Source organism: Drosophila gunungcola, unplaced genomic scaffold (assembly GCF_025200985.1).
Source record: "Drosophila gunungcola strain Sukarami unplaced genomic scaffold, Dgunungcola_SK_2 000057F, whole genome shotgun sequence".
In the NCBI taxonomy this organism is placed as follows: Eukaryota; Metazoa; Arthropoda; class Insecta; order Diptera; family Drosophilidae; genus Drosophila; species Drosophila gunungcola.
Genome location: NW_026453220.1, coordinates 345,408 through 373,050, shown reverse-complemented (window position 1 = coordinate 373,050; position 27,643 = coordinate 345,408). Strand labels below are relative to the sequence as shown.

General features: G+C 41.7%; 1 protein-coding gene across 10 annotated transcripts in view; it reads right to left on the bottom strand.

Annotated features, from left to right (window-relative positions):
- The window catches only part of LOC128264140 (amyloid-beta-like protein), a 56,108-nt gene extending 34,410 nt beyond the window's left edge, over positions 1-21,698 (bottom strand). For all 10 annotated transcript variants that reach the window (XM_052999494.1, XM_052999495.1, XM_052999493.1 and 7 more), the window contains exons 1-2: positions 21,460-21,698; positions 20,074-20,326 (exon numbers count right to left, since the gene is read on the bottom strand). In XM_052999494.1, the coding sequence (XP_052855454.1) occupies positions 20,074-20,151 (78 nt within the window). In that variant the 5' untranslated portion in view covers positions 20,152-20,326; positions 21,460-21,698. The remainder of the gene's footprint in view (positions 1-20,073; positions 20,327-21,459) is intronic.
- Positions 21,699-27,643: the final 5,945 nt, after the last annotated feature.

The following is a 27,643-nucleotide window of genomic DNA, read 5'->3' as shown; positions in this document are numbered from 1 at the left end:
TATTTCGAATCGTTATGAATATCTTGACATTAATTCTTGAAAGAGTTTATAAATTTATTTTCTCCACACAATACACAATATTTCACAGCATCGTCGAAAATTCTTTTTTAATTGAAAGAGGTACATTTTTAAGTACAATTTGTTCACGTTTTGCGATGAATCAGTTAATGATTTTTAAGTAAGACTTTTTGTGATCCCAACACCATTTTCCTTTCTGGCCGTAGTGTCTACACCATCGTAAATTGTAGCCTGTGCTATACAAATCGTCGTCGCTTTCTCACTGATTGATTGCCATTTGACCCATTTGCGATTAGGACTAGTTCTAGTACCGCCACTTAAAGTCCCTGAATCGCATTGAGCTACGGAATGCAGGATAATGGCGACCACAACAACTGGATAAAGGGGGGTGGTAGTACGGATAAACTACGAAAATAGAATCCAGACTGACTCCCCAAATCTGAGACGAAGTTGGAAAATTAATCGCAGTCGCTTTGATAAGCTTCGATTTAAGGCGTCGGAGCATTTGGCTCACTCATTACCAAAGGGGTTGGCCACTCACACACACTCATTCGCTCAAACATTTCCACACTCACTGGCACACACACTCACAATGTTAGCTAACACATACAAAGGACTTAGGAGCACATTCACCAGATAAATGCCATGATTGAATGGCGGAAGCAGGTGGATAACGGAGGGCGTAGGGCAGAGTAAGCTACCTAGTTCATTAAATCAGTTTTCCCCGAAGCCCCTCCATTTTCCCGATCCCCCCATCTCTCGATTTCTTTCTTTGTGTGAAGTCGTATTGCGAATTTATTTGCCTCGCTTTGCTTTCTTGTTACGCTTTTCTCATTATCACGACCCGCTATTTTTCTCTTTTTTTTTTGCCAGCGTGAAGTCAATGAATGTGTTCATTTGAAACTGCAGTGGGAAATTGGGTGGAGAAAGTTGTGGGGGAAGCGCACAGAAAGGGTGTGACTTACGTGCATAAATTACAAACAGAAGCGAGCGCATTCTCCGCCGCATGGGGCGTATGCGCAATTTAGTCAAAAAAAAAAAAAAAAAAAAAGGAAAAATGTTGACAGCGACAAGGTGTTGGCAACACACACACACACACACACACACACCTACACCCACACAAACACAGTGATAGACATGCAATTTAAACTTTTTGCCAGCAAAATCATTTCTCCTCTCTCCCCATTTTCCTGCAGGAGATTAGCGGAAAGGGGCAGAGAAACTTATGCCATCGACTCCTGCCAGGATGCGTATCGAAATAACTTAAAGTGACGGGGCAGGCATCACAGGCAAGGGTGAGTGAGTCCTGCGACATTTTAATTAAGTGCATCGGGCAGGAAAAAGCCGGATAAAAGGAGCAAGGAGTCGATGCAGATTAATCGATAACAGCTGGAGAGGATTAAGCTGCATTATCTACTCTAATTGCTCATAAGTGGCTGGCAAAAGTCTGGATACTCAAGGCATTATACTCCCAAGACGTCACTTAATAAGCATTGTTTTACGCCAGCCAAAGTTTACTGCTATTTATCTGAAGATTTATAAGTGTTTCAAATTTATGTATTACCTTACAGAATTGTTTTAAGTACCCTCTATTAGATTTCATAAACACCTGCTCAGATTAATGTTGCTATGAAGAAAATCGTATTCTTTAAATCCACTAAAAAGAATTGATGGTGGTGCACATTTATATCTAAAGCAGTAGATGATATTTATTTAAACTAATCTGACACAATTGAAAATATGTCACGATGTACAGCCTCCAGCCCACAGTAATTAATGAAAATCGATAACAATCGATATGAGGAAGCTGAATCCCTGAATACGCGTGCCAATGGGTCACCAAAAGGGGGCGGTTACCCCCTGGCTGACAAGGGGGCGTGGCTGTCTGAGGACTGCAATTACTTGAGCCGGAAATGGCATTTCCTTCGCGTTCTTATCCCCAAAGTCCCTGCTTCCTGTGCAGGTGCTCAGAGCAAATGAACTTTAATTAAATTCTTCATATGCTTCTGCGTAATTCTTCTGCCCTTCTTTTTTGTGGTCCTCTTCTGCTTCTTTGAGCAATGCCATTATAAAATGTGGTGGGAAGGTTCTAAATGAATTTTTGGGGCGAGGCAAAAGTTTTACTTCAAGGCTTTGTCCTTGACGTTGAAGCTGTGTGTATGTGTGTGTGTGTGCTTGAGTGTGCTTGAGTGTATGTGTATGTTGGTGGGTTGGGAGGTTCTGAAAAGTATGCGACTTATCTGCACCTGCATCTCAGTTTCATTTTGAGTGATTGGATGCCAGCTTCTACTTTTAGCTGATCCGTTTTTCCGCCAGCCGCCTCTGTGTAAATAAAACAAATTAAAATTGCTCCTTTTTATAAACTTCGCTGTCAACTTTCACACCTCTGCACACGAACTTTGAATGGCCCTCCACTGTCGCCCCGCCCCCCACCCCCCAAAGGTCACAAAACTTTTTAAACATTTTCTGTCCACTGCAGGTCCTGCTGCTTGGCTTGGTCCATGATCCTTGCCAGTCCAAAAAATGCCCCTTCACATCCCCCCTTTCCCCCTCATTATGCGCACAATCAGCAACAGCGAGAGAGTAGGAAAAACAAACTTCATTTTGATAAAAGTAAACGAGCTTCATTTTCGAGCAGAGGAAAAAACTAAACAGAAACTTTTCCAGCTGCGCTTGCACTGCACAGTCCGATCCACCCCTCCAAAAAAAAAAAAAACCCCACCGCCTGTTGTTGCTTTTGTCAGCTTGACGCCATTTTGTTTTCTTACTTACGCCCCCTTCTCCCCAAATATTTGTGCATATTCTGCACAAAAAAAATGGAATAGCAAAGTAAACCAGAACCGGAAAAAGGGGCAACCAAGCGGGGAGAAATGTTTAAAATTAGCACAATTAACTTTAATTGACGTAATTTTTAGTGACGCCTGCCAAGGGTTGGAGGGAGGGGCAGGGAATAGGGGGGTAGCTGAAGGGTTAGTTAGTTAGTTGGTTAGTTAGTTGGTTGGGTGGAGCGTTAACAAGTTCATAATGGCGAAATATGCAATTTCAGCTTTCGGACACTTTGAATGGCATCCAAATTACACAGCCAGCGACTTCTGTGGGAATCCTCTTAAGCTCATGGAAAAGGGAGGCGGTAATCCTGAATTGTTATGATCCTCGTAATTGAAGAGCTAGTGTGGGAAACGAGGCACTCAAGATACCCGGAATGCGATTTTTGGTAGTTGTGCAATCGATAGCCTGGAGTAAAGACTCAAAAACAGCTATCGGCAATTCAATATTCCATTTTCACTATCGATTTTTCGGATTTTTTAAATCGATCTGTAGTTTTTATATCAATACAGAATCCTTTATTGTAAATACTTGATTTAATAATTTCTTAATGAAACGAAGTGTCCAATTGATCGATCAGCAATATTTCTGAATAATATACAACTATTAATTTGCGTGGTGCACTCGGCTAATGAAACGATGGCGCGATTGCTTGACACTGCAATCGATATATCAATCGACTGGGGCTCAGAGTTTCAGGTCTTCAATTGCAGTTGATCCCTGCCAGCCGTTGGATTGGAAAATCGGAGCGGTGCAAATCCCAATCAGGCGAATGGGGCGAAAAAGGGGGCTTTGCACTCCCCAACCCCAACCCCAACCCCAACCCCAACCCCACCCCCTGCAACTGCATTTGCCTGGCAAGATGACAGGGTTGCCTATCCGGCTTAATATTGTCGCCTTGCTGTCATCCCTCGTCCTTTTGTTCGCATTTGCTTGTCTTCTGGCCATTGTTGTTGCCTCTTCTGGCTGTGATTCTTCTGTTTTCTTTTTTTTGTTTTTTTTTTTTCTCTGCTCATTCATTAAGCATTTCAAATGGCTTTCTTCGGATTTGCTTTTGTTGTCCGCCTTCATCTTGTCCTTATGCTGCTTCTTGCCCCATTGTACTTGTTGTAATCTGTAAAGTCTGCATTACTTCAAATCCACAAATAACACAAAAAACACGATAAAAAAAAAACGGCATAGACCAAAACAACAGAAAAGCAACCCTCAAAAAAGAATATTATAAGGAAAGTCCAAAAAACGAGCGAATCCTACACGTAATTTCGTTTCTTCTTCTTGCGTTATTTATCCTTCTCTCTCTCCTCACACACTCCTTGTCCCTGTGTGTCTGCATTTGTTGTTGCTCATTTCTGCGTGGGTCAGGGGCGGTGAAGGCTGGTGAAGGGGGGGCTTGGGTTGGAAAGGGGGCGGAAAATAGGAAGTTTACTTTGTCGCAGTCTCATTTATTTTGGCATTTTTGTCACTGACGTTCGTTTGCCTTTAGGTTTCGCCTTGGCATCAGTTTTTGTGATTCTCATTTACCACAAATACTCTTTAAAAATGAAAGAATTGTGTATATTATATTAGTAACTCTATATAGTAAGAAATACAAAAACTAAGTGTCGCGGAAGATTTTTTACAAAATTTAAATTAAATGAAAATTCCCCTTTCTATACGATTTGTTTTGTATACATTATTATTCTCTCAGTAGTCGTTTTTCTAAGAAGAGAATTGATTGTTTCGAAACTAAATCAACCAATTTTTGCATATTGCTGTAACGTGATTTTCTATAATCCTATTATAGGAGCACTCCATTTGGAAGGGTATTTTGGGCTGTGCTTCTGCTGCTGCTTCCTCGTTCCTTTTGTCGTCATCATCATAATCGTTAGTGCCGTCTCTCTCAGATTTTGCCCCTTTGTGCTTGTGCTATCATTTGCCAGTTCGTTGTTGGGTTAAGAAATACCCATGGCAGTCACCACCCCCTTTGGAAGCCCCACTTGGTGCGCCGCCTGCACCGCCGCCGCCCCTGAGTGTGCGTTTTTATGACTCTTATCTGCTGCTGTTGTTCCACTTCCACATGTCCTGCGCCCCCCTCCGCTCCCTTCCCCCCCCACCCCTACCCCTTCGTCACACTGCGTCTTGGCTTGAATTTTCCACTTTTGCATTGCATATTTCAAGGCGCAATTTTTCGTGTCAATAAAATAAAATCGATATTCCACTCCACTCTTCGTTTTTGTCTTGGTTTGTTAGATTGTTTTTCTTATTTTTTTTTTCTCTTTTTTTTTTTTTTTGGCAATTTGCTGGGTTCAACAACTTTGTGCCACATACGCCAAGTCGCCCCGAAATCGCTGGAGAGCTCAGTGAATTGAGGTTTTATAGCAGGGAGGGTTCGAACTATCACTCGGGGTGATTGTAAATGCAGTTGAGGGAATTCTTCGCTCCGAACTGAAGTGTCCTTGCAATTAAAGTTATGATCCTTTGGGGGGGATGGGAGTGTTCTGGTTGTGGGAATCCCAAGAGCACCCAAAACCCCTGACATCCCACTTCCACGCCTCGAATTCAACACACCCCCACTCCTATCCCCAAACTTTCGCATTTTCTCTATCTCTTATTTCTAACAAGTTGAAAATTTCCAGCAAACAATGTTCTAATTAAGACATTGAAACCCTGCTAACCCACAAAGGCGGTTGAAAGGGGGCTGGTTAGGTGGGTAAGAATAACAAAAGTTTACTGTTCCATTCATCACCCACTAAGCAGTGAAGCGGGGAGGCGGAGGTGATGGAGGTAAAGGAGGTAAAGGAGGTAAAGGAGCAGGAGGGAGAACAACAAATTAAAAGGATATCAAAGTAAATTTGAAGCGTATTTCAAAGTCGTGCGGGGAATGTGGGGGACGTTTAACGGGTGGCTTGGGTTTGGGTATACGGTGGCACGGGGCGGCTGCTGTCGTCACTATGTAAAAGAGCCGGAGGAAATTAAAGCACCCACCCAACCATCCACCACACAGACACCCTTTTGCCATCTCTCTCGCTCAGTTGCGTCTGGAATGAATGCTTGAAATTGGTTTTCTGCTGCTTCTTGAACCTTTTCTGTAGCGCAGAAAAGTATACTATACACAAATACAGGTAGAGAAAGGTGGATGGCAGGGGCGTAGATGGGGGAGGGTGCGGTGGCCTGGGGACAGGTAAACCGAAATAAATTCAAAATAATTTGTGTAAAATAGACGAGCAGCAAACGATGCTGTCGACGCTTAGCCCATAGAGCATAGAGCACCACCCACTTGGCAGCGCACCCTCCTGACTTACATTTACCTCCTTTTTTTTTTTGCCAAAGGCAGCTCGACACATGCAAAAAGCGTGGTGAAATCTGCCGCCGGCATCGAGAACCTACCACAAAAACGGTGGCGCTGATGGCACTGGTGGCGCTACCCCCCCGAAACAGCTGCTACCAGGCTAAAAGGCTGCCAAAAATGTATTTTCCTCAACGAGGCCAAAAGTTTAACAAACATTGGCGAGCTAAGCTGAGAGAAAAGGGGGCAAATGGGGAAAGGGGCTGCAAGTGGTTGGTTGCGAAAGAGAGAGAGGCAGAGGGAGAGGGAAGAGAGAAAGAGAGAGCGAACCCTGGAGGCCCATAAGGCGAGCGCAGATAAAGCTCAAGCATTAGCAACTCTTGAGAAAGTTGCGCTGTGCCCAAGGCACACTCCACCCCTCCCCCCTTGTCTTTTTTATATCATCCACACCCACGCTGAAACAGACAATAGTTTTTGTTGCACAATGGCCACATTCCACCCTTCTCCACCAACCAACCATCGCCCGTCTTTATTTCGCTGGCCAGCACAAGGTCGAGCATTCATTTGCATTCGCATTCGCATTCAAAATCAGATTCAGTTTCAGCTTCTCGTGTTTCCAGGCCATTGGACCTCAGACCCGCCTAAGCCACACAACGAAAATAAAAAAAGTAATACCCTAAAACATTTAACTCAAAACCCGATTGAGTTTATATTGAGAGGGGTTAGGGGGGTGGAACTCATTTCAATTATGAATACAAAGACGAGGGCAGCGCTCAGTCCGCAGTCCGCAATCCCCAATCCCATTCGAAATCCCCCAGATCAGGGAGCCCAAAGTCAGGGAAATTCCGCTCTTTATATGCATATTTCTCTTCTTCTTCGGACATTTTCTTTCACTTTCCACTTCACTCACAGAGCACAACACTGGGAAATCGTGGCCAAAAAGTTATTTCGGCCAAAAGGGAAAAGACCACCGAAAGATAAATGCAAATAGGCGAAATAACTAAACAGCAAAAGTGGCAAAGCGGCAAAAGCAACAAAATGCCGAATCGTGCGAAACGAGGCAGAGAGCGAAAGGCAGGGCAAAAATTTAAATTAAAAACACGTCGACATCAACATTTTGCCAACACCACGGAGCACACACAAACACATGTGTGTAATGCATGCACAAGGGTTTCGGGTTTTGGGTTTTAGTTGGGAATTTAGGTTGGGGTTACGGCTTTGGCTCTGCCTTTGGCTTTCGATATGGGGTCAGGGGCCATATCACAGTTGTTCCTGGCATATCGATTGCAGCTCAAAGGTTATAAAATATTGCTTTGTATTTGTTAGTAAACTAAAATAAAATTGAGCTTGCAGCTCAAAAGATATTGATATGCTTGCAATATAAAAATAACTGAAAGCTAGATTTTGGATTTTAAATCATAAAATCACTGAAAATGTATTTTCTGTCTAACTCTTCGAATGAATGTCCCATCCTTGAATCCAAGCCCAGCTTAACATACATTAAGCTGATTACCAATCATGACCAGCAACTCGAAACAATCGATTGCTTAACAAAGCCTGACAAACCCCTGCCCGCAAGGGTTTAATTCGGAAATGTCGTTAGGTCCCTCATCATCTTTAAACCCAAAAAAGGGTACAGTTGGCAACAAAAGTCACCGAGGATTGCGGGGGAGATCTTTGCCCGGCATTCAGTGTTAACCACTTAATTTTCCGTATCATTGAGAAGGGATATTAAAAAGCGATTGACGCTAGCTCAAGCCCCAACCACCCCCAAATAGATATACTATAAATCGGTTGTGAAGGAGGGCAGGAAAGTGAGAAGGGGCGGGCAAATTAACTCGACTGTCAACCGCAAAATCACAACAGATGCAGTCGCCACTCAATCACAGTATTTGTGAGGCCGCTTCGAGGGTCCTTTTTCATTTCCAGCCCCAACTCCAATTTCCTGTGGCTGTCTGTGTAAAAACTAAACACACACACTCGTACGTCGTCCACATATACATATGCATGAGTGAAGGGTTTGCCAGCGATAAAATATATTTTTTACTCGCCCATAATGTGACACCAGCAGGAGATTGGAGGGCATTCTCAATATCAATACAGTTTTATTTACGTTGGGACTCGGCCCCATCAAACCACCACCACCCACCCCCACCCCTCACCACTCTTCAGCTCGCTTAAACAATTTTGTAGCATACTTTTGTGCGCAGATCGCCCCTACGCCATTCTTTGTCCGATTTATTTACGACACAAACATTTTTTTCCGGTCCCTGCCATGGGCGTGGCAGCTGCCAGAAGGCTGGCGAAAAAGGGGGGGGGCGATCTGTGTATTTCATTTTCTCGACTTTCGAGTGGCTTAAAAACAAAATCGAAATCGAATGGGAACTTTTAAGCCACCCACAACCGTAGGGAATGCCTTCAATCTTGCCCGCCCCCTTTTATAAATTTATAATTCCCAATCAACCCCATCCACCCCCCACTGTTAGTTGTGTCTTTTCCACTCGGTTTACTCGTTTGCCGCTTGGCTGGCCACACACGTTCCGAGGCCATAAGCCTTGCTCAACACACAGAAATGTAACAATAAAAGTGAGCCAGTGCGTTCTGTGGGTCAAATGTGGTACATCATCAAATTTACCGCTCGAACAGTTCATAAAATGCGTCGAGGCATCGATGAAGACATTCGATTATGTACAACTATCGATAAAAAAAAAAAAAGTGTATCGCCGCCGGGGTACAGTTTGTGTCTTTGGCAGGCGGCATTAATCAATAAATCGCACAAATCAGCACTTAAATGGCAATTGACTTTTATGGTTACCCACCCACTACACATTACACTTTGCACGCTACACGCCATACACTGCACACACATACACTGTACACACACACACACACACACACACATGCGTCCACCCGGGGGCGCCAAGTAACTAGACAGGGGATCGCGCATGCGAGACGTTAAAAAGTCATTACTTTGACGGCAGCACTAAAAATTTGTCTTGCCAGGGGGGAGAAATGGTGTGTTTGGGCTTTGGGTTTGGGGATTTTGGTGCTATTGTCGCATACAAGAGCTCTAGACCCAAACACCCACATACCCATACGGATTATGTGCCCTGCATAGCAGACAACGCAATGAGCTTTTTCTCGCCTTCTCGCTGTGGCACTCGAAATATTTAAACGATAAAGTACAGCAAGTCACCCACACATGTGTGTGTTTGCTTGTGCCTAATAGAACCCAAGTGACAAAGGCATAAACACACAAACAAACACACACGCACACACACACACACACACACTCACACAGACAGTCAGACTGGCCATTAGATGGCTGCTGCTGTGGCAATTTGGTGGCACAGATGAATTTAATAGAGACGCCAGTGCAGCTGTGTGTGTGGTGGCCATTATGCGCCGCAACGCATACAACATTATTTTATTAAGTGAGACGAGGCCAAATGGGGGGAACCAAAACAATATGCGTTATCTCGCACCCCCTATAACGCACATTCCTCCTACTTCTTCTGGATTCATTCTGCATTCTGCATTCTCTATTCTCTATTCTCTATTCTCCATTCCAGTTTGTAACGTGTCAGACGGAAGAGTCGCCAGAACCATGGATACGGGGTACAGATGGAGGGCAGATCGCATTCTATGGTTGCATGCCAAAGCGCTGGCATGTGCAACGGTCCCTTTGGCAGCAGCTAGATGATTCATGGTCCCACGAAAACCCCCCTCCTTTCATACATACATACCACCCTCTGTGGAGTGTGAAACAGATGGCAGCGCCATAAACTTCGATTTATTTAAATCCTCGCCTAAACTCGGCCCTATGTGTGTAAAATGTCTCTTGGTGATCAGCTATACCAAACAATAGAGTTGCAGCCGCCCTTAAAGGATTTTCAGGTTTAGTTGCTATGACTTTACTTTGTTTTGCAATTACTCTGTTATAAATTGAAAATAATGTATCTAGTGAAATTAAATCATGTGAAAACGAGCAGTTTCCAAGGTGTATGGTTGCTATGAACTTGCGACTTCATTGTTCAATGAACACATACAATTCGAACTCAGAGTAAAAGCTTTTGAATTTGCATCTACCCCATGCTGAATATTCATTTACCACATTCATCAAGGACCGAGCTCATTCAAATGCAATGCTGCTACAAACACGCATATTTTCTCCGACTCGCTCCTGCAGCCATTTGTTTAGTTTAATCATTTCTCTGCCGTATCCGTATTCGTATTCGTATTCGTAATCGTAATCGTATTCCTTATCCTTGCTCCTGCCACCGCCCATTTGAGCTGTCTGCACGTACGACTGACTGAAAGAGTGAATGACTGGGCGATTGACTAACCGTCAATCCATTTGTCTAACCCCTTCCCCTCACTTCCCTTCCCATCACTTCACGTCCCCGACTCTGAGTGTTTATCCTTCTCGGGCTGTCGGTGCGGATAAATTTCATTATCTGCAAACGCGGTCATAAAATCTGACATCGAATCAATTTCTGCAACAAACGGTGGCGGCGGGCTCTGACTCCATTTTCCCCGCATTTTCTTAGCACGATTCTCGCTTTATTTTTTGGCCCCCTTTCGTGTTGGGGCATATTTTGTTGTATTTTGAATGAATGTGCAAATAAAATTTAATTTAATAGCAAATTTTATGTCGCAAATATTGCGCTGCCCCCCGTCTTCACTCATGTGAGGCACTGTGCCCACTTTTATGGCCCTCAAATGGTTTGTTCGATCGCAGGGCATCAGTTGACAACAGGCCACGCCTCCCACACCCTCTCCAGCCAAAAAAAAAAAAAAAGGACGAAAAACCACCCCACCCATCTGTGACTGCCGGCGTGCTGATAGCCAAATGGGATTTGGGGAATATGCCAGGACATGAACCAAGAACAGGACCATAGGACTTCGGGAGTAGCGAAGGGCTAAAGGCAAAAGCGGATGCATTTAAGTGTCAAACGAAGTTGCCGCCGGCGGGGGATTTTGCGGGGCCTGGCCTTTGATTTGCTTTCATTGTTTGCCCTCGCCAACTTCGATGCCGCTCGCAGTTGGGAACTTTCTCCCGGAAATCATCGATTGACAATGGAAAAGTGGAAAACGGAATGGCAAGAACGGACAACCGCCGGCCGGACCGTCAATGATGAGGAAGAGGAGGTCAAGCGATGTCCGCAGGGTATCCTCGAACAGCACTCAAATGATGAATGAAATGAGCTTGGGATGAATAAGTGAACGAATGAATGCAGGGAATAACTAAGTGGAAAATAAGGAAACGTCCGTGCCAGGCAGCCATTTAATGGGTGAACCAACTGAGGGGCATTCAGATGGTTAAATTAAAACAAAAACCCCAAATCTGTTCAAGGCCTTTAGATGCTGAAATTGTTGACAGCTTGATAATCACAAATAAAACTATATGATTGTTGAAAACTGTGTACAACTATTATTCCGCAACATCAAGAATTTTTTTTTTAAAGGCAACCCATTTTTTTAAAAGTTGGCCACAAATGAGTTTTGAGAAGTTTTGTAATTTATTATGGCAAAATTAACAACGACGATAAGGTTTCCCCTTTTAAAAAACACAATGTTTTTGGCAGTTTTATAGACTTTAAAACTTATAATTCTGTAAAAAAAAAACTGTTATTTTAGCCGCATTGTTTCCAAATGATTAGCACCGACAAACATTCAAATGTTTCTATGTTGATAATCGGTTTAGTAGACCATTCAAGAACTTGGCTTTATTTGATCACATTTTTCTACTTCGCCTGCTCTACTCTACTTTCGCCTGCTCTATTTGTGCACTTACATTCCGGGGAAATGCAATTTCGCCCAGGGCAGTGAGATTGAATGATTCAAACTCGTTATGCTCTAAGGGAAATCCAAGGAAGCGAAAACTCTGCTGCCAATTGAAAAATAATCCAATCGAGGAATCGGCCAGAAAAGTGGAAAATGGAAAGTGCCGAGGTGCAGGTGGGCAGGCAAAAAAGGGAGCTGCCCAGTATGGCAGGATGGCCTGGGAAAGTGGAAAGTGGCTGGGAGGCAGAAAGAAAAACACAGCCGAAAATGCAATATTGCGATTTTATAGCACAAATTGCTTATAATCACCCGGCAACAACGGCAACAAGGAGGAACGTCGGGTTGCGAGGGGCGGAGGAGTAGTTCGGCCGGAGCGGAATGCCAAAAAAAAAAAAAAAAACGGAAATGCACGCTGTAATGGCCTGGAAGTGGGCGGTGGCCCTGGCCAGAATGGGGGCGTGGCCGGTGGGGGGCGAGTTGGCGAGTGGATGGGAGTAAAGTGGGCGGAGCAGCTGCTCTGGATCCGCCCGGCATGGCAATGGCATAAAAATCATATTTCCGTTTTATTATTTGCTGTTAATGAAAATGCAAATAAAATTGGATTTTCCGTGCCGCACAAAAAGGCAGCAAAATTAAATGTTGTTGCTGGTTGTGGAATGGAGATGAGAGGAGAAAAGGAAAGAGGGGACGACACTGCTGCAAATGTATTTCCTGGCGCACACATTTCAAATAAACATTTCGGTTTTCGCATTTCAGTATTTTTGTATTTCTGTATTTCTGTAGTCCTGTATTTTTATGTCGACGGCCGGCGGAGTCGACAAATGAAAAGCATCAAAAGTGGAAAAATACGAGCAACGGGTCAGAAGGAAAACCAGTGAAAAATCATTTGAAGAGCCAACGAAAATGTGTGACCCCTCCTGCCCCCGATGTGTGCTTAGAATTAATTGGGTCACGTAATTAGCAGCTTGTTTGTTCATATACTACACTATACTATTCTGTATACCATATATTTATATACATATAGTATATATAAATATAGAAACGAGTTGGGGATCTATCTGTGCATACCAAATTTGATTATTCAAAAGAGAAAGGAGTTTTTGGCATTTTTTGCGGTGGCCGCAATTCAATTAAAATTACCAAAAAACGTAGGATTGTCCACCCAATATAAGCCACTATATAGGCTTTTATTAATCCCCTTGTGGTTGTATAGCATATGAAATAGATAGGCTTTAAATGGTTTATTCATCAAGACTGCAATACACATCAGACCTTTTGAGTTAGGCTGGCACAAACTTCTTTACCTTTCAGTCAGTTTTTTTAGCCCTCGGATTTTCCCCCTAATATTTAATCCTAGCCATAAATAACTGCCTTCCATTGGAGCATTCGAGCAGATTGCACGTATAGTAAATCTGAATGATTTATTCTAAGGACACACTACTCCCCCTAACCGAATCCATCCATTCAATTCGCAGCATAAGGAAGCCACTCGATGCTCATTGCTAATGACACCATCGATAATGATGCTCCACAGAGCCTCCCATCTCGAAATCCCCGCCGTCTGTTTGCCATTTGCGATTTCCAGAGGAGCTTTGCCCAAGCCATTCGAGTGGAAAAGTCAAGTCAACTCGAGTCGGGCTTTATTCCCAGCGTATGGCAGCGATTCAGGGCTTCAAGACCTAACCCAGATCCGTTCAAAAAAGGTGGGGAAAAAGGGCCTGCCATTCGATTGAGAAAATGCCATTCGTGCTACTCAAATGAAATCAGCAACGAACTATTGGGCAGGCGACGGGCGACACCTTTTACCAACCATCCCAACCATCCCACCCACCAAGTCACCGGCCCCTCAACCACTCGAACAAATAATGCATGCGGCTGTGCCACCAACAACAGCAACCACGAAAATAGCAGTAGTACAAGGAGCAAAATGGGGGGTATGTGGGGGCTGGACTATAGCTACAAGAAAAGTCGTTCAGGCTCAGTCAACAAAATGCCAAATTCAAGCACCTGCCACAATTTTAGCCCGGCACGTTGTCGCTGCCACTGCCACTGCCACACCCCCTTCCTCTTCCCGCCCCCTCCGACTAGGGAAGTTTTTCCCTCTCGTATATGTTTGCCATACAAATGTATAAAACATTACCGCACGGCTGTGCCAAAGACGTGCAACACAAATAGTGAAAGAGAGGGCATGTTTGTGGCTCGAAGAAGTACTGTGACGGAGGAACTTTTTATGTTCCAGCTTCTGCAGTCCAAAAACGAACCCTCCACCACCCTCCAGTTTGCACTGGTTAAGTTTTCCCGATGGTCTTCACCTCTTTTTTGCGGAGTGCCAGTGATTGGTAGAGGGTAAGCGATATATTTTGGGTTAGTTTGACTCCAAGTTCGGAATACTTTGGGGGTATATTGCAGTGTAAATAACTCGGCATGACAGTCTACAACAGTAGAAGTCGTTGCCTCTCCTCTCGAAATACACCCAAAAGACCTTAACCCATTTTATTCCTCTTCCAGATCTCTAATTTTCTATAGAGCTACAAGTGTACTGCTTTAACTTTTTGTATTTTTGTTACTGTTTAGAAAATAAGGGATTCTTGAATATTTTTTCTTAGCCAATGGAATTTTAAATCAAACCCTGTCAAACCCATCTCATTTGGCATTTGATACTGTTCTGGCTTAGAATAAGTTAAACAGAGAAAAAGGGAAGTCCTGGTTTATTTACTAAGCAGTGGGATCTATTATATATCTAAGATCATCTTAAATCATAGCCTGTCTAACTTATCTCATTTACCCTTTCACTATATGGTCCCGCCCAACCTAGGACTCTTGTTTCCACCTTAAGGCTTTATTTCAATCCCCTGCCCACTCTCTTTTTTATATCCTCATAGCCACTCACCCACCTTTTGACCCTGCAAGCGACATTTTTTATGCCTCTTTGCCCGACGGACAGGGACCGTCCACCCATTTTTTTTCATTTGGTTTCATTTCATTTCGTTTCGTTTACGTTTGTCATTCATTCTGGTTCATTTGCTCGATTGTGAGTCATCGTCATCATCACCATCATCATTATGTATATCAGAGCGGGGGCATCATTATCAGCATTATCAGCGGGGCTGGAAAGTCGTCACCTTGCCGTATAAAAATTGTTGACCCACGCTGGCCTAACATACAATCCCCCACTCGAAGGTGTTCTGCGATTTCAAGAGCCCCAATAAAAGCCCTGTGAGAGAGACAGATACAGAGACTAAAACGGAGACAGAGACAGAACATCGCTGCTGGGCAGCAGCACTTAACCCTAATTCCTGCAACTCTGACACATCAACTGAGCCACGGACAATGGCCACATTAGCCCTAGTCCTGGGCCACAGCCTTTGTCAACGTTGAAATGAAAATGAGTAAAATGCATAATCGAAAAAAATCATTGAAGCGTAAATGCTTTGTAACAGGATACGGGGTGCTGGGTGGTTCAAATGGGGAGGTCAAGCTGAATACGATTACGAATACGAATACGAGGAATACGTAAAGCCAAACCTAAACCGATCCGATCCGCGTCGAATCGAGCCAACTTGAAAGCCAAGCCAAGCCAAGGCAACCAAACGAAACGAAACGAAACGAAATGAAACGAAACAAAACCAAACGAGCTGCGGAGGACAGACAAAAGGAGAAGGGTCCTGGCGGGGGAATCGTTGGGAAGTTGGGGTCACTGCACAGTTACCGAGTTACTGAGTTACAGAGTCTCTACCCAAAAGCACCAGCCCAACGCTCCATCTTTGCCCACACATACGTATGTATATGTTATGTGTGCGACATCGACACCACAACTAATGAACGATGGACAGGACGTGGACAACGCTCAGACTGACAAATGACAAAGGAAACGGGTCGCAGGACACACAGGACACAGCAGCAGGAGTGGAATGGAATGGGAATGGAGGTGGATATGGATATGGGGATGCAGATGCTGATGCTGATGCTGATGCTGATGCTGATGCTGATGCTGATGGTGATGGTGATGGTGGACCAGCGGGCAGAGAATGTGACTGCGTAAGTGACTTACTCCGGCTGACCAACTACAAACCACATTGAAACCAAAACTTAACCCAATCACGAACTGTGGTCAGTGCAGCGTGAACCCCATGTGGAGGCGCCCCTGAAGGCGGATTCTGTTTTTACACTGAGAGCAAAAGGATTGGCATATCTGCGAAAATTTGTGCACATAGTCAGAAACTTACTAATATTACCTAAAAAGAAAGAAACGTATCAGTTTGGCTCATATAAAGGGATGATATAAAATAAATTAATTTTTGGGTTAGAAAAATAAATGCGTAAATTGGTTCATTTTCGAGAAAAAACATTTCTTAAAAGTGATTTTGCTTTCCTAAATTACTAAGGAAATTTTTTTTCTAAAATAGAAACTAAAAAGAAACCAACAGAAAAACCTGTGTATTCATAACATTTAATTGATTTCGATTAAGTTCGAAACAAATCGAATTCCCACTTGATATAAGATCTCTGCGTATACTTAATATGATAGCTTGCTGCTCAATTCTACGTTGTGTAACACTATCAAGTTGAATATGTCATATTTGAAGTTAAAAATACTTTATACATTTTTCTGCTTGTGAATTTCGCTTTTGAAGAGTGAAGAGCGGTGCATTTTTGGATCGAAACGCGGAATTCCTGAAAAGTTTTGTGGCTGTGGGAAATTCCGTTACGGCGGTTGGATCGCATTCCCGCATGATTCATTCTGGGCCCAGGGAGGGGATACAATATCCCCCACCCCCTCTAAGCCACCCTCTACGCCTCTGGCTTCTATCAGCCAGCAAGCAGCGAACCGACTAATTCAGTTGACTCCAGTGCAATTGAAGAGGGGGTTTTCTAAAGGCGGAGGATGGGTAACTAAAGTTGGCCGACAGTTCGCAGCTCCCAGCCGACAATCAAATGGCCAACGACACCCGGCCTCCCCTCACTCCCCCCCTTCACCAACCCTCTTGCCACCCCTTGTAAGCCCCTTTCCTCTGTAGAAAGGGACTTTTGTATGGGTTGTTTGGCAGCGACGATTGCGTGTTCCCTTTGCCAGGGGCGGCTGGTTTTTTTTTTGTTAGGGGAGCAGGGGGCGGTGGCATCGAGTGTTTGGAGAGATGCTCGGGCATATTGCACTTTGTGTCCTGCAGTCCTGTTGCCCCCTCCCTTCTGCTTTGCCTTGTGGATGAGTCAGACATGTGAACGTGAAGTCCTTAAACAAAAAAAAGTGGAATTGCACAGAAAAAATGCAAGCAGCAGAAGGATAGCTAAACAAGGGGGTGGGCAAGAAGGTGGGACCGAAGTCAGTGGTAAAAAGTGTACACAACTAAAAATTAAGAGCAATAATATATTTTTATAAACGATTGGAAGGGAAGCTTCTATATTTTCCTAAACTTGGCATACCAAGATCGCAACTTATTACCGATTAAATCTCCATAAAACAGCCAAAAATCATCTTACTTCAAAGGGACACTTTAGTTAAGGTTTCTTAGCTCAGAAGAAATGTCTCAAAATTTGTTAGCCATTTCTTAAAAATTATGAATTCCTTAAAAAAAAAATGCGAAATATATAATACTTGTTTATAGAAATATTTGAATGCAGATCGATTGGTTTTGATTAGACGGCCAACGGAAGAAAAAACTGGTTGCTTGATTTGTTTTAATTGAATTAAACTGCAGCGATTAAATTTTCAGAAAAAGGACAAAACTCATAATATTTCAAAGACAATTACAGATATGTTAACGAATTTTTAAAACTTTGTTTTTTTGTTTTTATTAAGTGTTTAAGCATTCTACGACCTTGAGCCAACTTATAGGTATGTTTTTTAGCTGAGAAGATGTCGTAACATAAGATTTCGTAACAGGGCTGTGAGGAATGAGTATCCCATAGTCGGGCCACTCTACTCAGTTAATCTAAAATACCTTTATTTTTTTCGTTTCGAGTACAGTGGCAAGGGAAAGCACCCTACGAGGGTGGTGATAGGTGAAAGGTGAAAGCGGCATAAGCAACCACCGACGACCACAAAAACGACGACGGCGATGCGTGCCACTGATAATGGTGACGCTAACTGTGACGGCTGACTGGAGTGGGTGGTGGTGCATGGTGGTTGGTGTAACTGTGGGTGATGGGTGGTGGGTGGCTGACCAGGGCCCTGGATCCAGTCCAGTTATAAATTGCAGGCAGCGGCGAACTAGCATGAATAGCGGCATTAAAGTATCAGGCAAACAAAGGGGCAAGATAGGTGGAGAGTGAATGAAAGAAAGAAGGGCAAAACAAATTGCAGGCTGCATACAAAACAAGCCATGAAAAGAGTGCAAGGGCCCATAAAGCAGCTTAACCGCTCCCCTGGCCGGGATTGGGCCGGTATCCTGGATCCTGCTTAGATCCTTGGATCCTTAGGAGCTGTGAAACAGCATCAGCAGCAGCAGCAGCAGCAGCTCCTTCCTCCTCCATCTATTACTTGAGCTCTCCCGCATGTATATGAATTTGATAAGGTTTTTGTTTTGCCACAAAATGTTCAGCCCACCGCCCTTTAAGACTGTCCGTTGTCCGTTGTCCGCTGGCCGTTGCCAAGGCAAATTGCTTTGAGTTATTTAAGGGAAAAAAACGTTGAGGAAAATTGTTAAGGCCAGGCACGTCGACGTCGTCGATTGTGGGTCGTCCAAGAAAAGCTGGAAATGGAGGAGGACCCTGGCACAAATTGTTTTGAAATGATTTGAAAAAGCATTTCAGTTTAAGCCTGCCACGCATGAGTGTGTCTGTTTATGCGTGTGTGTATGTGAGTGCCTGTGAATTGATGAATGCGCCCGGAGAAGAAGAATAAGAATCCCTCTGATGAATGCAGGACCAGCCTCAGTGCGATTTAGGGATTATGCGGAGAGCTCTATGTGCCGGGGCAATAATTGAGGGGATTTTCTTGGTGGGGAGGAAGTTGGGGGTTTTAAAAACAAACACCAATCGATGAAAGGGCCATAACCTGGTCACTCATTCAATTTCCATGATAATTGCCAGCCGCAACGGGTGCCGAATCAAAATGCCTAACTGCCTTCATTAGTTTCGCTGCCACTTTTGCTGCTTTCGCATGCAAATTGCCAGTTGGAGCCAGCTGCTGCTGCTACCGAATATTGGTGTCTCCTTCGCCTTTGCCTTTCTGTTTTATTTTTTTTTGTTGGGTTGTGCGGTTGTGTAAGCCGAAAAGCCACGGGAAAAACCCAAGCCAGCGAAAAGAAAACGGTTCAATTAAGCCAATATTTGCGCACACTCGCGCCTTGTGTTGGTTAGTTTGGCAAGGGCTGAGCCACCACCACCCCCCAGCCACCCCCTCAAACCCTCGAGCGGCGCTGCTAAGCGATGGCACATTTTCGTAGCATACTTTGAGCGGCTGCTTAGCCCACGGCCACAACAGAAAACAGAAACCCGCTCAAGTGTTTGTGTATCTGTCTCTCGCCCAATGCGTATGTGTGCGTGACGGGATGCGAGTGTGTGTGCGTGTGTGTGTGTGTGTGTGTGTGTGTGTGCGTCTGTGGTTGGGATTTTTGTTGCACGCAGAAAAAAAAACACAAATGGTTTTGATTTCGACGGCATTTAAGAAGAGTTTCAGTGTAATATTGTATCAATAGAACAATCTTTTTTTTGTTATAGCAGCACTATATTATTATTATTAAGTAGGTTTGTCCAAGATTTTATTTATTTGATTGTACACCAATAAGAGAAGATTATAAAACAGTTATAAATATTTATAACCCTCATATTTTATTAATTATTAATTTTGAAAAAAATTTCTAAAAATTCGAAGGTTTAAATGGGAATTACATTGCGTTAAAAACTATAAGAATTAACATTAGTATTTCTGCTTTTAATTATATAAAAAATCATATACACGCAATTAGTAAATGAATTAGAATCGTATAAAAATATAGATTGTGACAAAACGTCGGAATGGTGTTATTATAGAGTTATCTTTAAAAAAAAAAGATTCTCTTGGGCAGTCCATTTTGTCCCAGTGTGCTGTTTCAGTTTCGGTCTCAACATCGGTTTTGGTTTGTGTTTCTGTTCTGTGTTTCGGGTCTTTCGGCTTACTCTTTCGTTGCTTCGAGGGGGTATGGGTATTGTATCGAACGTGGAGTGTGGTGTGGTATGGTGTGGATTCGGTGACTCACCTGAACCTGAGCGGTGCCAATGGCCAGGACGACCCAGAGGCTCCGCAGCAACAAATTACGACGCAGCGCGACGCACATTGTTCAAAATTCTTTCAGCTCCTTGGCTCCTTTGTCCTGTCTCCTGGCTCTGAACTTAGCTGGACTGACTTGCCCTTGTCTCTAGTTCTGCTTCTGGATCTGATTCGTATTCGGCTTTGGATTCGGTTTCTGGTTAATTGTATTTGGTTTGTTGGCTTGTTCGTTTAACACTTTGCTGCATAGACAAACGACGGCAGCAGCAACAAGAAATCGAAAACACAAGAAAATTTCATTAGCAAGCGAACGATTGGTAGCTAGATTTTGGTATATTGGCATCTGGTTTCTGATTACTGATTTCTGTTTAATGTTTTCTGATTTCTGATTTCTGCGTTCTAAGGTTCGTACTCCGATTTCGTGGAATTTGTGGTGCTCAAGTTAGCTGGTCTTGCCTGCCGCTCCGCGTAGCATTTTGCTTACGCCGTTGCCCCAAAAAAATGTCAACTCGGAAAACTGTGTGTGTGTGTGTGTGTGTGTAATCGTAGTATTTGATTGTGGAACGTAGTAGAAGAGAGTCCATGACGAAGGGGGGGTAAGAAAAAGGCGAGAAAGAGAGCACTCGCTGCCCTCTTTCCTAATGTACCCACTCGCTGGTTCTCGTGCTTTCGAGATGGTATTTCCTCGCACAAAATATGTAGCGTATAGCTATGTTGTTCTAAAGTTAAATCCCCACACAGCCGCTGTCCTTTTGCCTGGAAAACCTGTCAGCTGCAGCCGTTGGGTCCCATGTCACTTGTCCTCTGCACTTGGCAGCTCCTACGCAGGTCTACCCACCCCCACACCCCGGTCGGAAAAGTCCTCGTAACCATCGTCGTCAGGCTTTTGCGCACTTTTCCAGCAGCATTCTCACTTCTCACTGATTCTGCGCAAAGCGGAAAACTTATTTCCATCCAGCTAATTTGGCATCACAAATCCATTATTGACATCGGTTAGTTCAGTTCTAATTCAAATCTTTTTTTATATCACTTTGTTTTGGGTGTTTTTCTCTATGGTTTTTTCTTCTTTTTTTGTAAGCACTTGCACTTGAACAGCAAAAAAAAGTATATTTTTGGTTTCAGTGATTGGACGGTCTCTCAATGTGTGTCTCTCTGCTTTCTCAGCTCCTCGGCTCCAAAATTCTCCGCCCGAGCCTCTCTCCGACGCAAAAATAATTGTAGCGGGAGAAAGCCGAGAGCTACTGGCAGCAGCAGCAGCCCCAGGCCTTTTCCCAGCGGACGTAGAAACGGGGTGGCTCTGGCTCGAAGAGAGGCGCCTCTGGAGCTCGGAATCTCTCAATCTCCCAATCTCTGGAGCTGTGGCTATGGGCTGTACCTGGCGCTGCGAACGCTCACAAACGACTGCGAGTGGTGCTGGCTGCTCGGCAGACTCGTTGCCTCCAATCGAATTCGAAAAGCCTGCGAGTCGAAGTCCGAAAATCGGCAAGTCCGAATGTACGAAATCCCGAAAGTCGAACTCTGGCGCAGAGCGCGTGCCCAGGATCGATATTAAGGGCGAAAGCTGTATTTCCGCAAGGGTGGAACGCTGGTCGTCCGAGTTGCGAGGTCCGTTGCCTGTGGAATGTGGCAGGCTAAAAAAAACAGCACCAGGTGCTCAAAGCGAATCCGAGGGGTGGTTGAACCGGTTCCGCCAGCGAACCAAATTCCCATTCACTACCGGCGGAACTGTTATCAGCTTTGGAACTCCTTGCAAGGCGCTAATTTCAAGCGTGGTTTGGCTGCACTTGCCAGGATTCTTAACCAGAAATCTCCTTCTTTTTAATGCAGAAGTTTGCAACGCAGTGAAGGAGACATTTCCGACCCCATAAAGCAGGGGCGTGCCCAAGCCCGTTGCTCATGTTTCTATTTTCTTGTTGCTTTGCTCATTGATATAGGAAGATCAAAGTCATGTACAGTGGGTAAAAGATGTTTACGAAGATTTTATATATGAGTTTAACTGTGCTTCCTTTTTTTGGTCTTAATAATTTTTGTAATGCAAAGCACACATTAAACGCATTATAATTTATTACCAATTAATTTATTACATATTATAACACAATGTAACTATTATAGGGCTTAAATAATTAGCTTAGATTATGTTTTAATTTTGTATTGCGTTTTTTATAATTTATTTGGTTGTATTTCAGTTCCCTTCATATGTACTTATTTTAAAATTTAAGAATACTTAAACAGTAGAAACAAAAAATAATAAACAAGAAAGGAAGCAAACTTCGGCAAGCCGAAGCTCATGTACCCTTGCAGCTATTGTTCTATAGTTCCTATGGCAGCTTTATGATATCGTTATCCCATTTTAATAAAATTAAAACCGTAATTCTGAACTGTCAAATTATTAATAAGTCAAAAAATTTTCAATCAAATGGCATTAATTTTTTATATCGAAACAATTCTTTTTTTTTCTGGAAATCGATCAGGATGGATTTTTTCAGGTTTTCAAATTTTGTCAAAAAATTTATCAAAAATGCGAAAATTGGCCATTTTAAAAAATCGTTTTTTATATCGAAACAAATTGTTTTTTTCTGGAATTCGATCGGGATGGATTTTATAGGTTGCCAGCTGTACAAAACAGTCACTGTTAAGGCTATGCGTCTTGTTTTGGCCAAGTTACAACAAAAAGACTCTTAGGAAATGCTTTATTTTCTTATTTCGCCAAAAACCCAAAAATACCGCTTAAAAATCAGTTTTTGAATAAAAAGCCTGGGAAATAATTGTCAGAAGTTGGAGTGTCATGCATGGTTGGATTCGTCATAAAATTTCCAATTAAATGGCATTCACAGCTAAAATTTTTCCAGGTTTTCAAATTTTGGCAATAAATGATGAGGTACCCCCTTATCAAAAATGCGAAAATTGGACATTTTTAAAAATACGGCTTTAAAAATCGTTTTTTATATCGAAACAAATTGTTTTTTTCTGGAATTCGATCGGGATGGATTTTATAGGTTGCCAGCTGTACAAAACAGTCACTGTTAAGGCTATGCGTCTTGTTTTGGCCAAGTTACAACAAAAAGACTCTTAGGAAATGCTTTATTTTCTTATTTCGCCAAAAACCCAAAAATACCGCTTAAAAATCAGTTTTTGAATAAAAAGCCTGCGAAATAATTGTCAGAAGTTGGAGTGTCATGCATGGTTGGATTCGTCATAAAATTTCCAATTAAATGGCATTCACAGCTAAAATTTTTCCAGGTTTTCAAATTTGTGCAAAAAATGATGAGGTACCCCCTTATCAAAAAAGCGAAAATTGGTTATTTTTAAAAATACGGCTTTAAAAATCGTTTTTTATATCGAAACAAATTGTTTTTTTCTGGAATTCGATCGGGATGGATTTTATAGGTTGCCAGCTGTACAAAACAGTCACTGTTAAGGCTATGCGTCTTGTTTTGGCCAAGTTACAACAAAAAGACTCTTAGGAAATGCTTTATTTTCTTATTTCGCCAAAAACCCAAAAATACCGCTTAAAAATCAGTTTTTGAATAAAAAGCCTGCGAAATAATTGTCAGAAGTTGGAGTGTCATGCATGGTTGGATTCGTCATAAAATTTCCAATTAAATGGCATTCACAGCTAAAATTTTTCCAGGTTTTCAAATTTGTGCAAAAAATGATGAGGTACCCCCTTATCAAAAATGCGAAAATTGGACATTTTTAAAAATACGGCTTTAAAAATCGTTTTTTATATCGAAACAAATTGTTTTTTTCTGGAATTCGATCGGGATGGATTTTATAGGTTGCCAGCTGTACAAAACAGTCACTGTTAAGGCTATGCGTCTTGTTTTGGCCAAGTTACAACAAAAAGACTCTTAGGAAATGCTTTATTTTCTTATTTCGCCAAAAACCCAAAAATACCGCTTAAAAATCAGTTTTTGAATAAAAAGCCTGCGAAATAATTGTCAGAAGTTGGAGTGTCATGCATGGTTGGATTCGTCATAAAATTTCCAATTAAATGGCATTCACAGCTAAAATTTTTCCAGGTTTTTTGTGCAAAAAATGATGAGGTACCCCCTTATCAAAAATGCGAAAATTGGACATTTTTAAAAATACGGCTTTAAAAATCGTTTTTTATATCGAAACAAATTGTTTTTTTCTGGAATTCGATCGGGATGGATTTTATAGGTTGCCAGCTGTACAAAACAGTCAATGTTAAGGCTATGCGTCTTGTTTTGGCCAAGTTACAACAAAAAGACTCTTTGGAAATGCTTTATTTTCTTATTTCGCCAAAAACACAAAAATACCGCTTAAAAATCAGTTTTTGAATGAAAAGCCTGGGAAATAATTGACAGAAGTTGGAGTGTCATGCATCGTTGGATTCGTCATAAAATTTCCAATTAAATGGCATTCACAGCTAAAATTTTTCCAGGTTTTCAAATTTGGGCAAAAAATGATGAGGGAAAAAGCGAAAATTGGCCATTTTTAAAAGTACGGCTTTAAAAATCGTTTTTTATATCGAAACAAATTGTTTTTTTCTGGAATTCGATCGGGATGGATTTTATAGGTTGCCAGCTGTACAAAACCGTCACTGTTGAGGCTTTGCGTCTTGTTTTGGCCAAGTTACAACAAAAAGACTCTTAGGAAATGCTTTATTTTCTTATTTCGCCAAAAACACAAAAATACCGCTTAAAAATCAGTTTTTGAATGAAAAGCCTGGGAAATAATTGACAGAAGTTGGAGTGTAATGCATCGTTGGATTCGTCATAAAATTTCCAATTAAATGGCATTCACAGCTAAAATTTTTCCAGGTTTTCAAATTTGTGCAAAAAATGATGAGGTACCCCCTTATCAAAAATGCGAAAATTGGACATTTTTAAAAATACGGCTTTAAAAATCGTTTTTATATCGAAACAAATTGTTTTTTTCTGGAATTCGATCGGGATGGATTTTATAGGTTGCCAGCTGTACAAAACAGTCACTGTTAAGGCTATGCGTCTTGTTTTGGCCAAGTTACAGCAAAAAGACTCTTTGGAAATGCTTTATTTTCTTATTTCGCCAAAAACCCAAAAATACCGCTTAAAAATCAGTTTTTGAATAAAAAGCCTGGGAAATAATTGACAGAAGTTGGAGTGTCATGCATCGTTGGATTCGTCATAAAATTTCCAATTAAATGGCATTCACAGCTAAAATTTTTCCAGGTTTTCAAATTTGTGCAAAAAATGATGAGGTACCCCCTTATCAAAAATGCGAAAATTGGCCATTTTTAAAAATACGGCTTTAAAAATCGTTTTTTATATCGAAACAAATTGTTTTTTTCTGGAATTCGATCGGGATGGATTTTATAGGTTGCCAGCTGTACAAAACAGTCACTGTTAAGGCTATGCGTCTTGTTTTGGCCAAGTTACAGCAAAAAGACTCTTTGGAAATGCTTTATTTTCTTATTTCGCCAAAAACCCAAAAATACCGCTTAAAAATCAGTTTTTGAATAAAAAGCCTGGGAAATAATTGACAGAAGTTGGAGTGTCATGCATCGTTGGATTCGTCATAAAATTTCCAATTAAATGGCATTCACAGCTAAAATTTTTCCAGGTTTTCAAATTTGTGCAAAAAATGATGAGGTACCCCCTTATCAAAAAAGCGAAAATTGGCCATTTTTAAAAATACGGCTTTAAAAATCGTTTTTTATATCGAAACAAATTGTTTTTTTCTGGAATTCGATCGGGGTGGATTTTATAGGTTGCCAGCTGTACAATACAGTCAATGTTAAGGCTATGCGTCTTGTTTTGGCCAAGTTACAACAAAAAGACTCTTTGGAAATGCTTTATTTTCTTATTTCGCCAAAAACCCAAAAATACCGCTTAAAAATCAGTTTTTGAATAAAAAGCCTGGGAAATAATTGACAGAAGTTGGAGTGTCATGCATCGTTGGATTCGTCATAAAATTTCCAATTAAATGGCATTCACAGCTAAAATTTTTCCAGGTTTTCAAATTTGGGCAAAAAATGATGAGGGAAAAAGCGAAAATTGGCCATTTTTAAAAGTACGGCTTTAAAAATCGTTTTTTATATCGAAACAAATTGTTTTTTTTCTGGAATTCGATCGGGATGGATTTTATAGGTTGCCAGCTGTACAAAACCGTCACTGTTGAGGCTTTGCGTCTTGTTTTGGCCAAGTTACAACAAAAAGACTCTTAGGAAATGCTTTATTTTCTTATTTCGCCAAAAACACAAAAATACCGCTTAAAAATCAGTTTTTGAATGAAAAGCCTGGGAAATAATTGACAGAAGTTGGAGTGTCATGCATCGTTGGATTCGTCATAAAATTTCTAAATGAATGGCATTCACAGCTAAAACTTTTCCAGGTTTTCAAATTTGTGCAAAAAATGATGAGGTACCCCCTTATCAAAAATGCGAAAATTGGCCATTTTTAAAAACACGGCTTAGAAAAATCGTTTCTTATATCGAAAGAAATTGTTTTTTTCTGGAATTCGATCGGGATGGATTTTATAGGTTGCCAGCTGTACAAAACAGTCAATGTTAAGGCTATGCGTCTTGTTTTGGCCAAGTTACAACAAAAAGACTCTTTGGAAATGCTTTATTTTCTTATTTCGCCAAAAACCCAAAAATACCGCTTAAAAATCAGTTTTTGAATAAAAAGCCTGGGAAATAATTGACAGAAGTTGGAGTGTCATGCATCGTTGGATTCGTCATAAAATTTCCAATTAAATGGCATTCACAGCTAAAATTTTTCCAGGTTCTCAAATTTGGGCAAAAATGATGAGGGAAAAAGCGAAAATTGGCCATTTTTAAAAGTACGGCTTTAAAAAATCGTTTTTATATCGAAAACAATTGTTTTTTTCTGGAATTCGATCGGGATGGATTTTATAGGTTGCCAGCTGTACAAAACCGTCACTGTTGAGGCTTTGCGTCTTGTTTTGGCCAAGTTACAACAAAAAGACTCTTAGGAAATGCTTTATTTTCTTATTTCGCCAAAAACACAAAAATACCGCTTAAAAATCAGTTTTTGAATGAAAAGCCTGGGAAATAATTGACAGAAGTTGGAGTGTCATGCATCGTTGGATTCGTCATAAAATTTCTAAATGAATGGCATTCACAGCTAAAACTTTCCAGGTTTTCAAATTTGTGCAAAAAATGATGAGGTACCCCCTTATCAAAAATGCGAAAATTGGCCATTTTTAAAAACACGGCTTAGAAAAATCGTTTCTTATATCGAAAGAAATTGTTTTTTTCTGGAATTCGATCGGGATGGATTTTATAGGTTGCCAGCTGTACAAAACAGTCAATGTTAAGGCTATGCGTCTTGTTTTGGCCAAGTTACAACAAAAAGACTCTTTGGAAATGCTTTATTTTCTTATTTCGCCAAAAACCCAAAAATACCGCTTAAAAATCAGTTTTTGAATAAAAAGCCTGCGAAATAATTGTCAGAAGTTGGAGTGTCATGCATGGTTGGATTCGTCATAAAATTTCCAATTAAATGGCATTCACAGCTAAAATTTTTCCAGGTTTTCAAATTTGTGCAAAAAATGATGAGGTACCCCCTTATCAAAAAGCGAAAATTGGT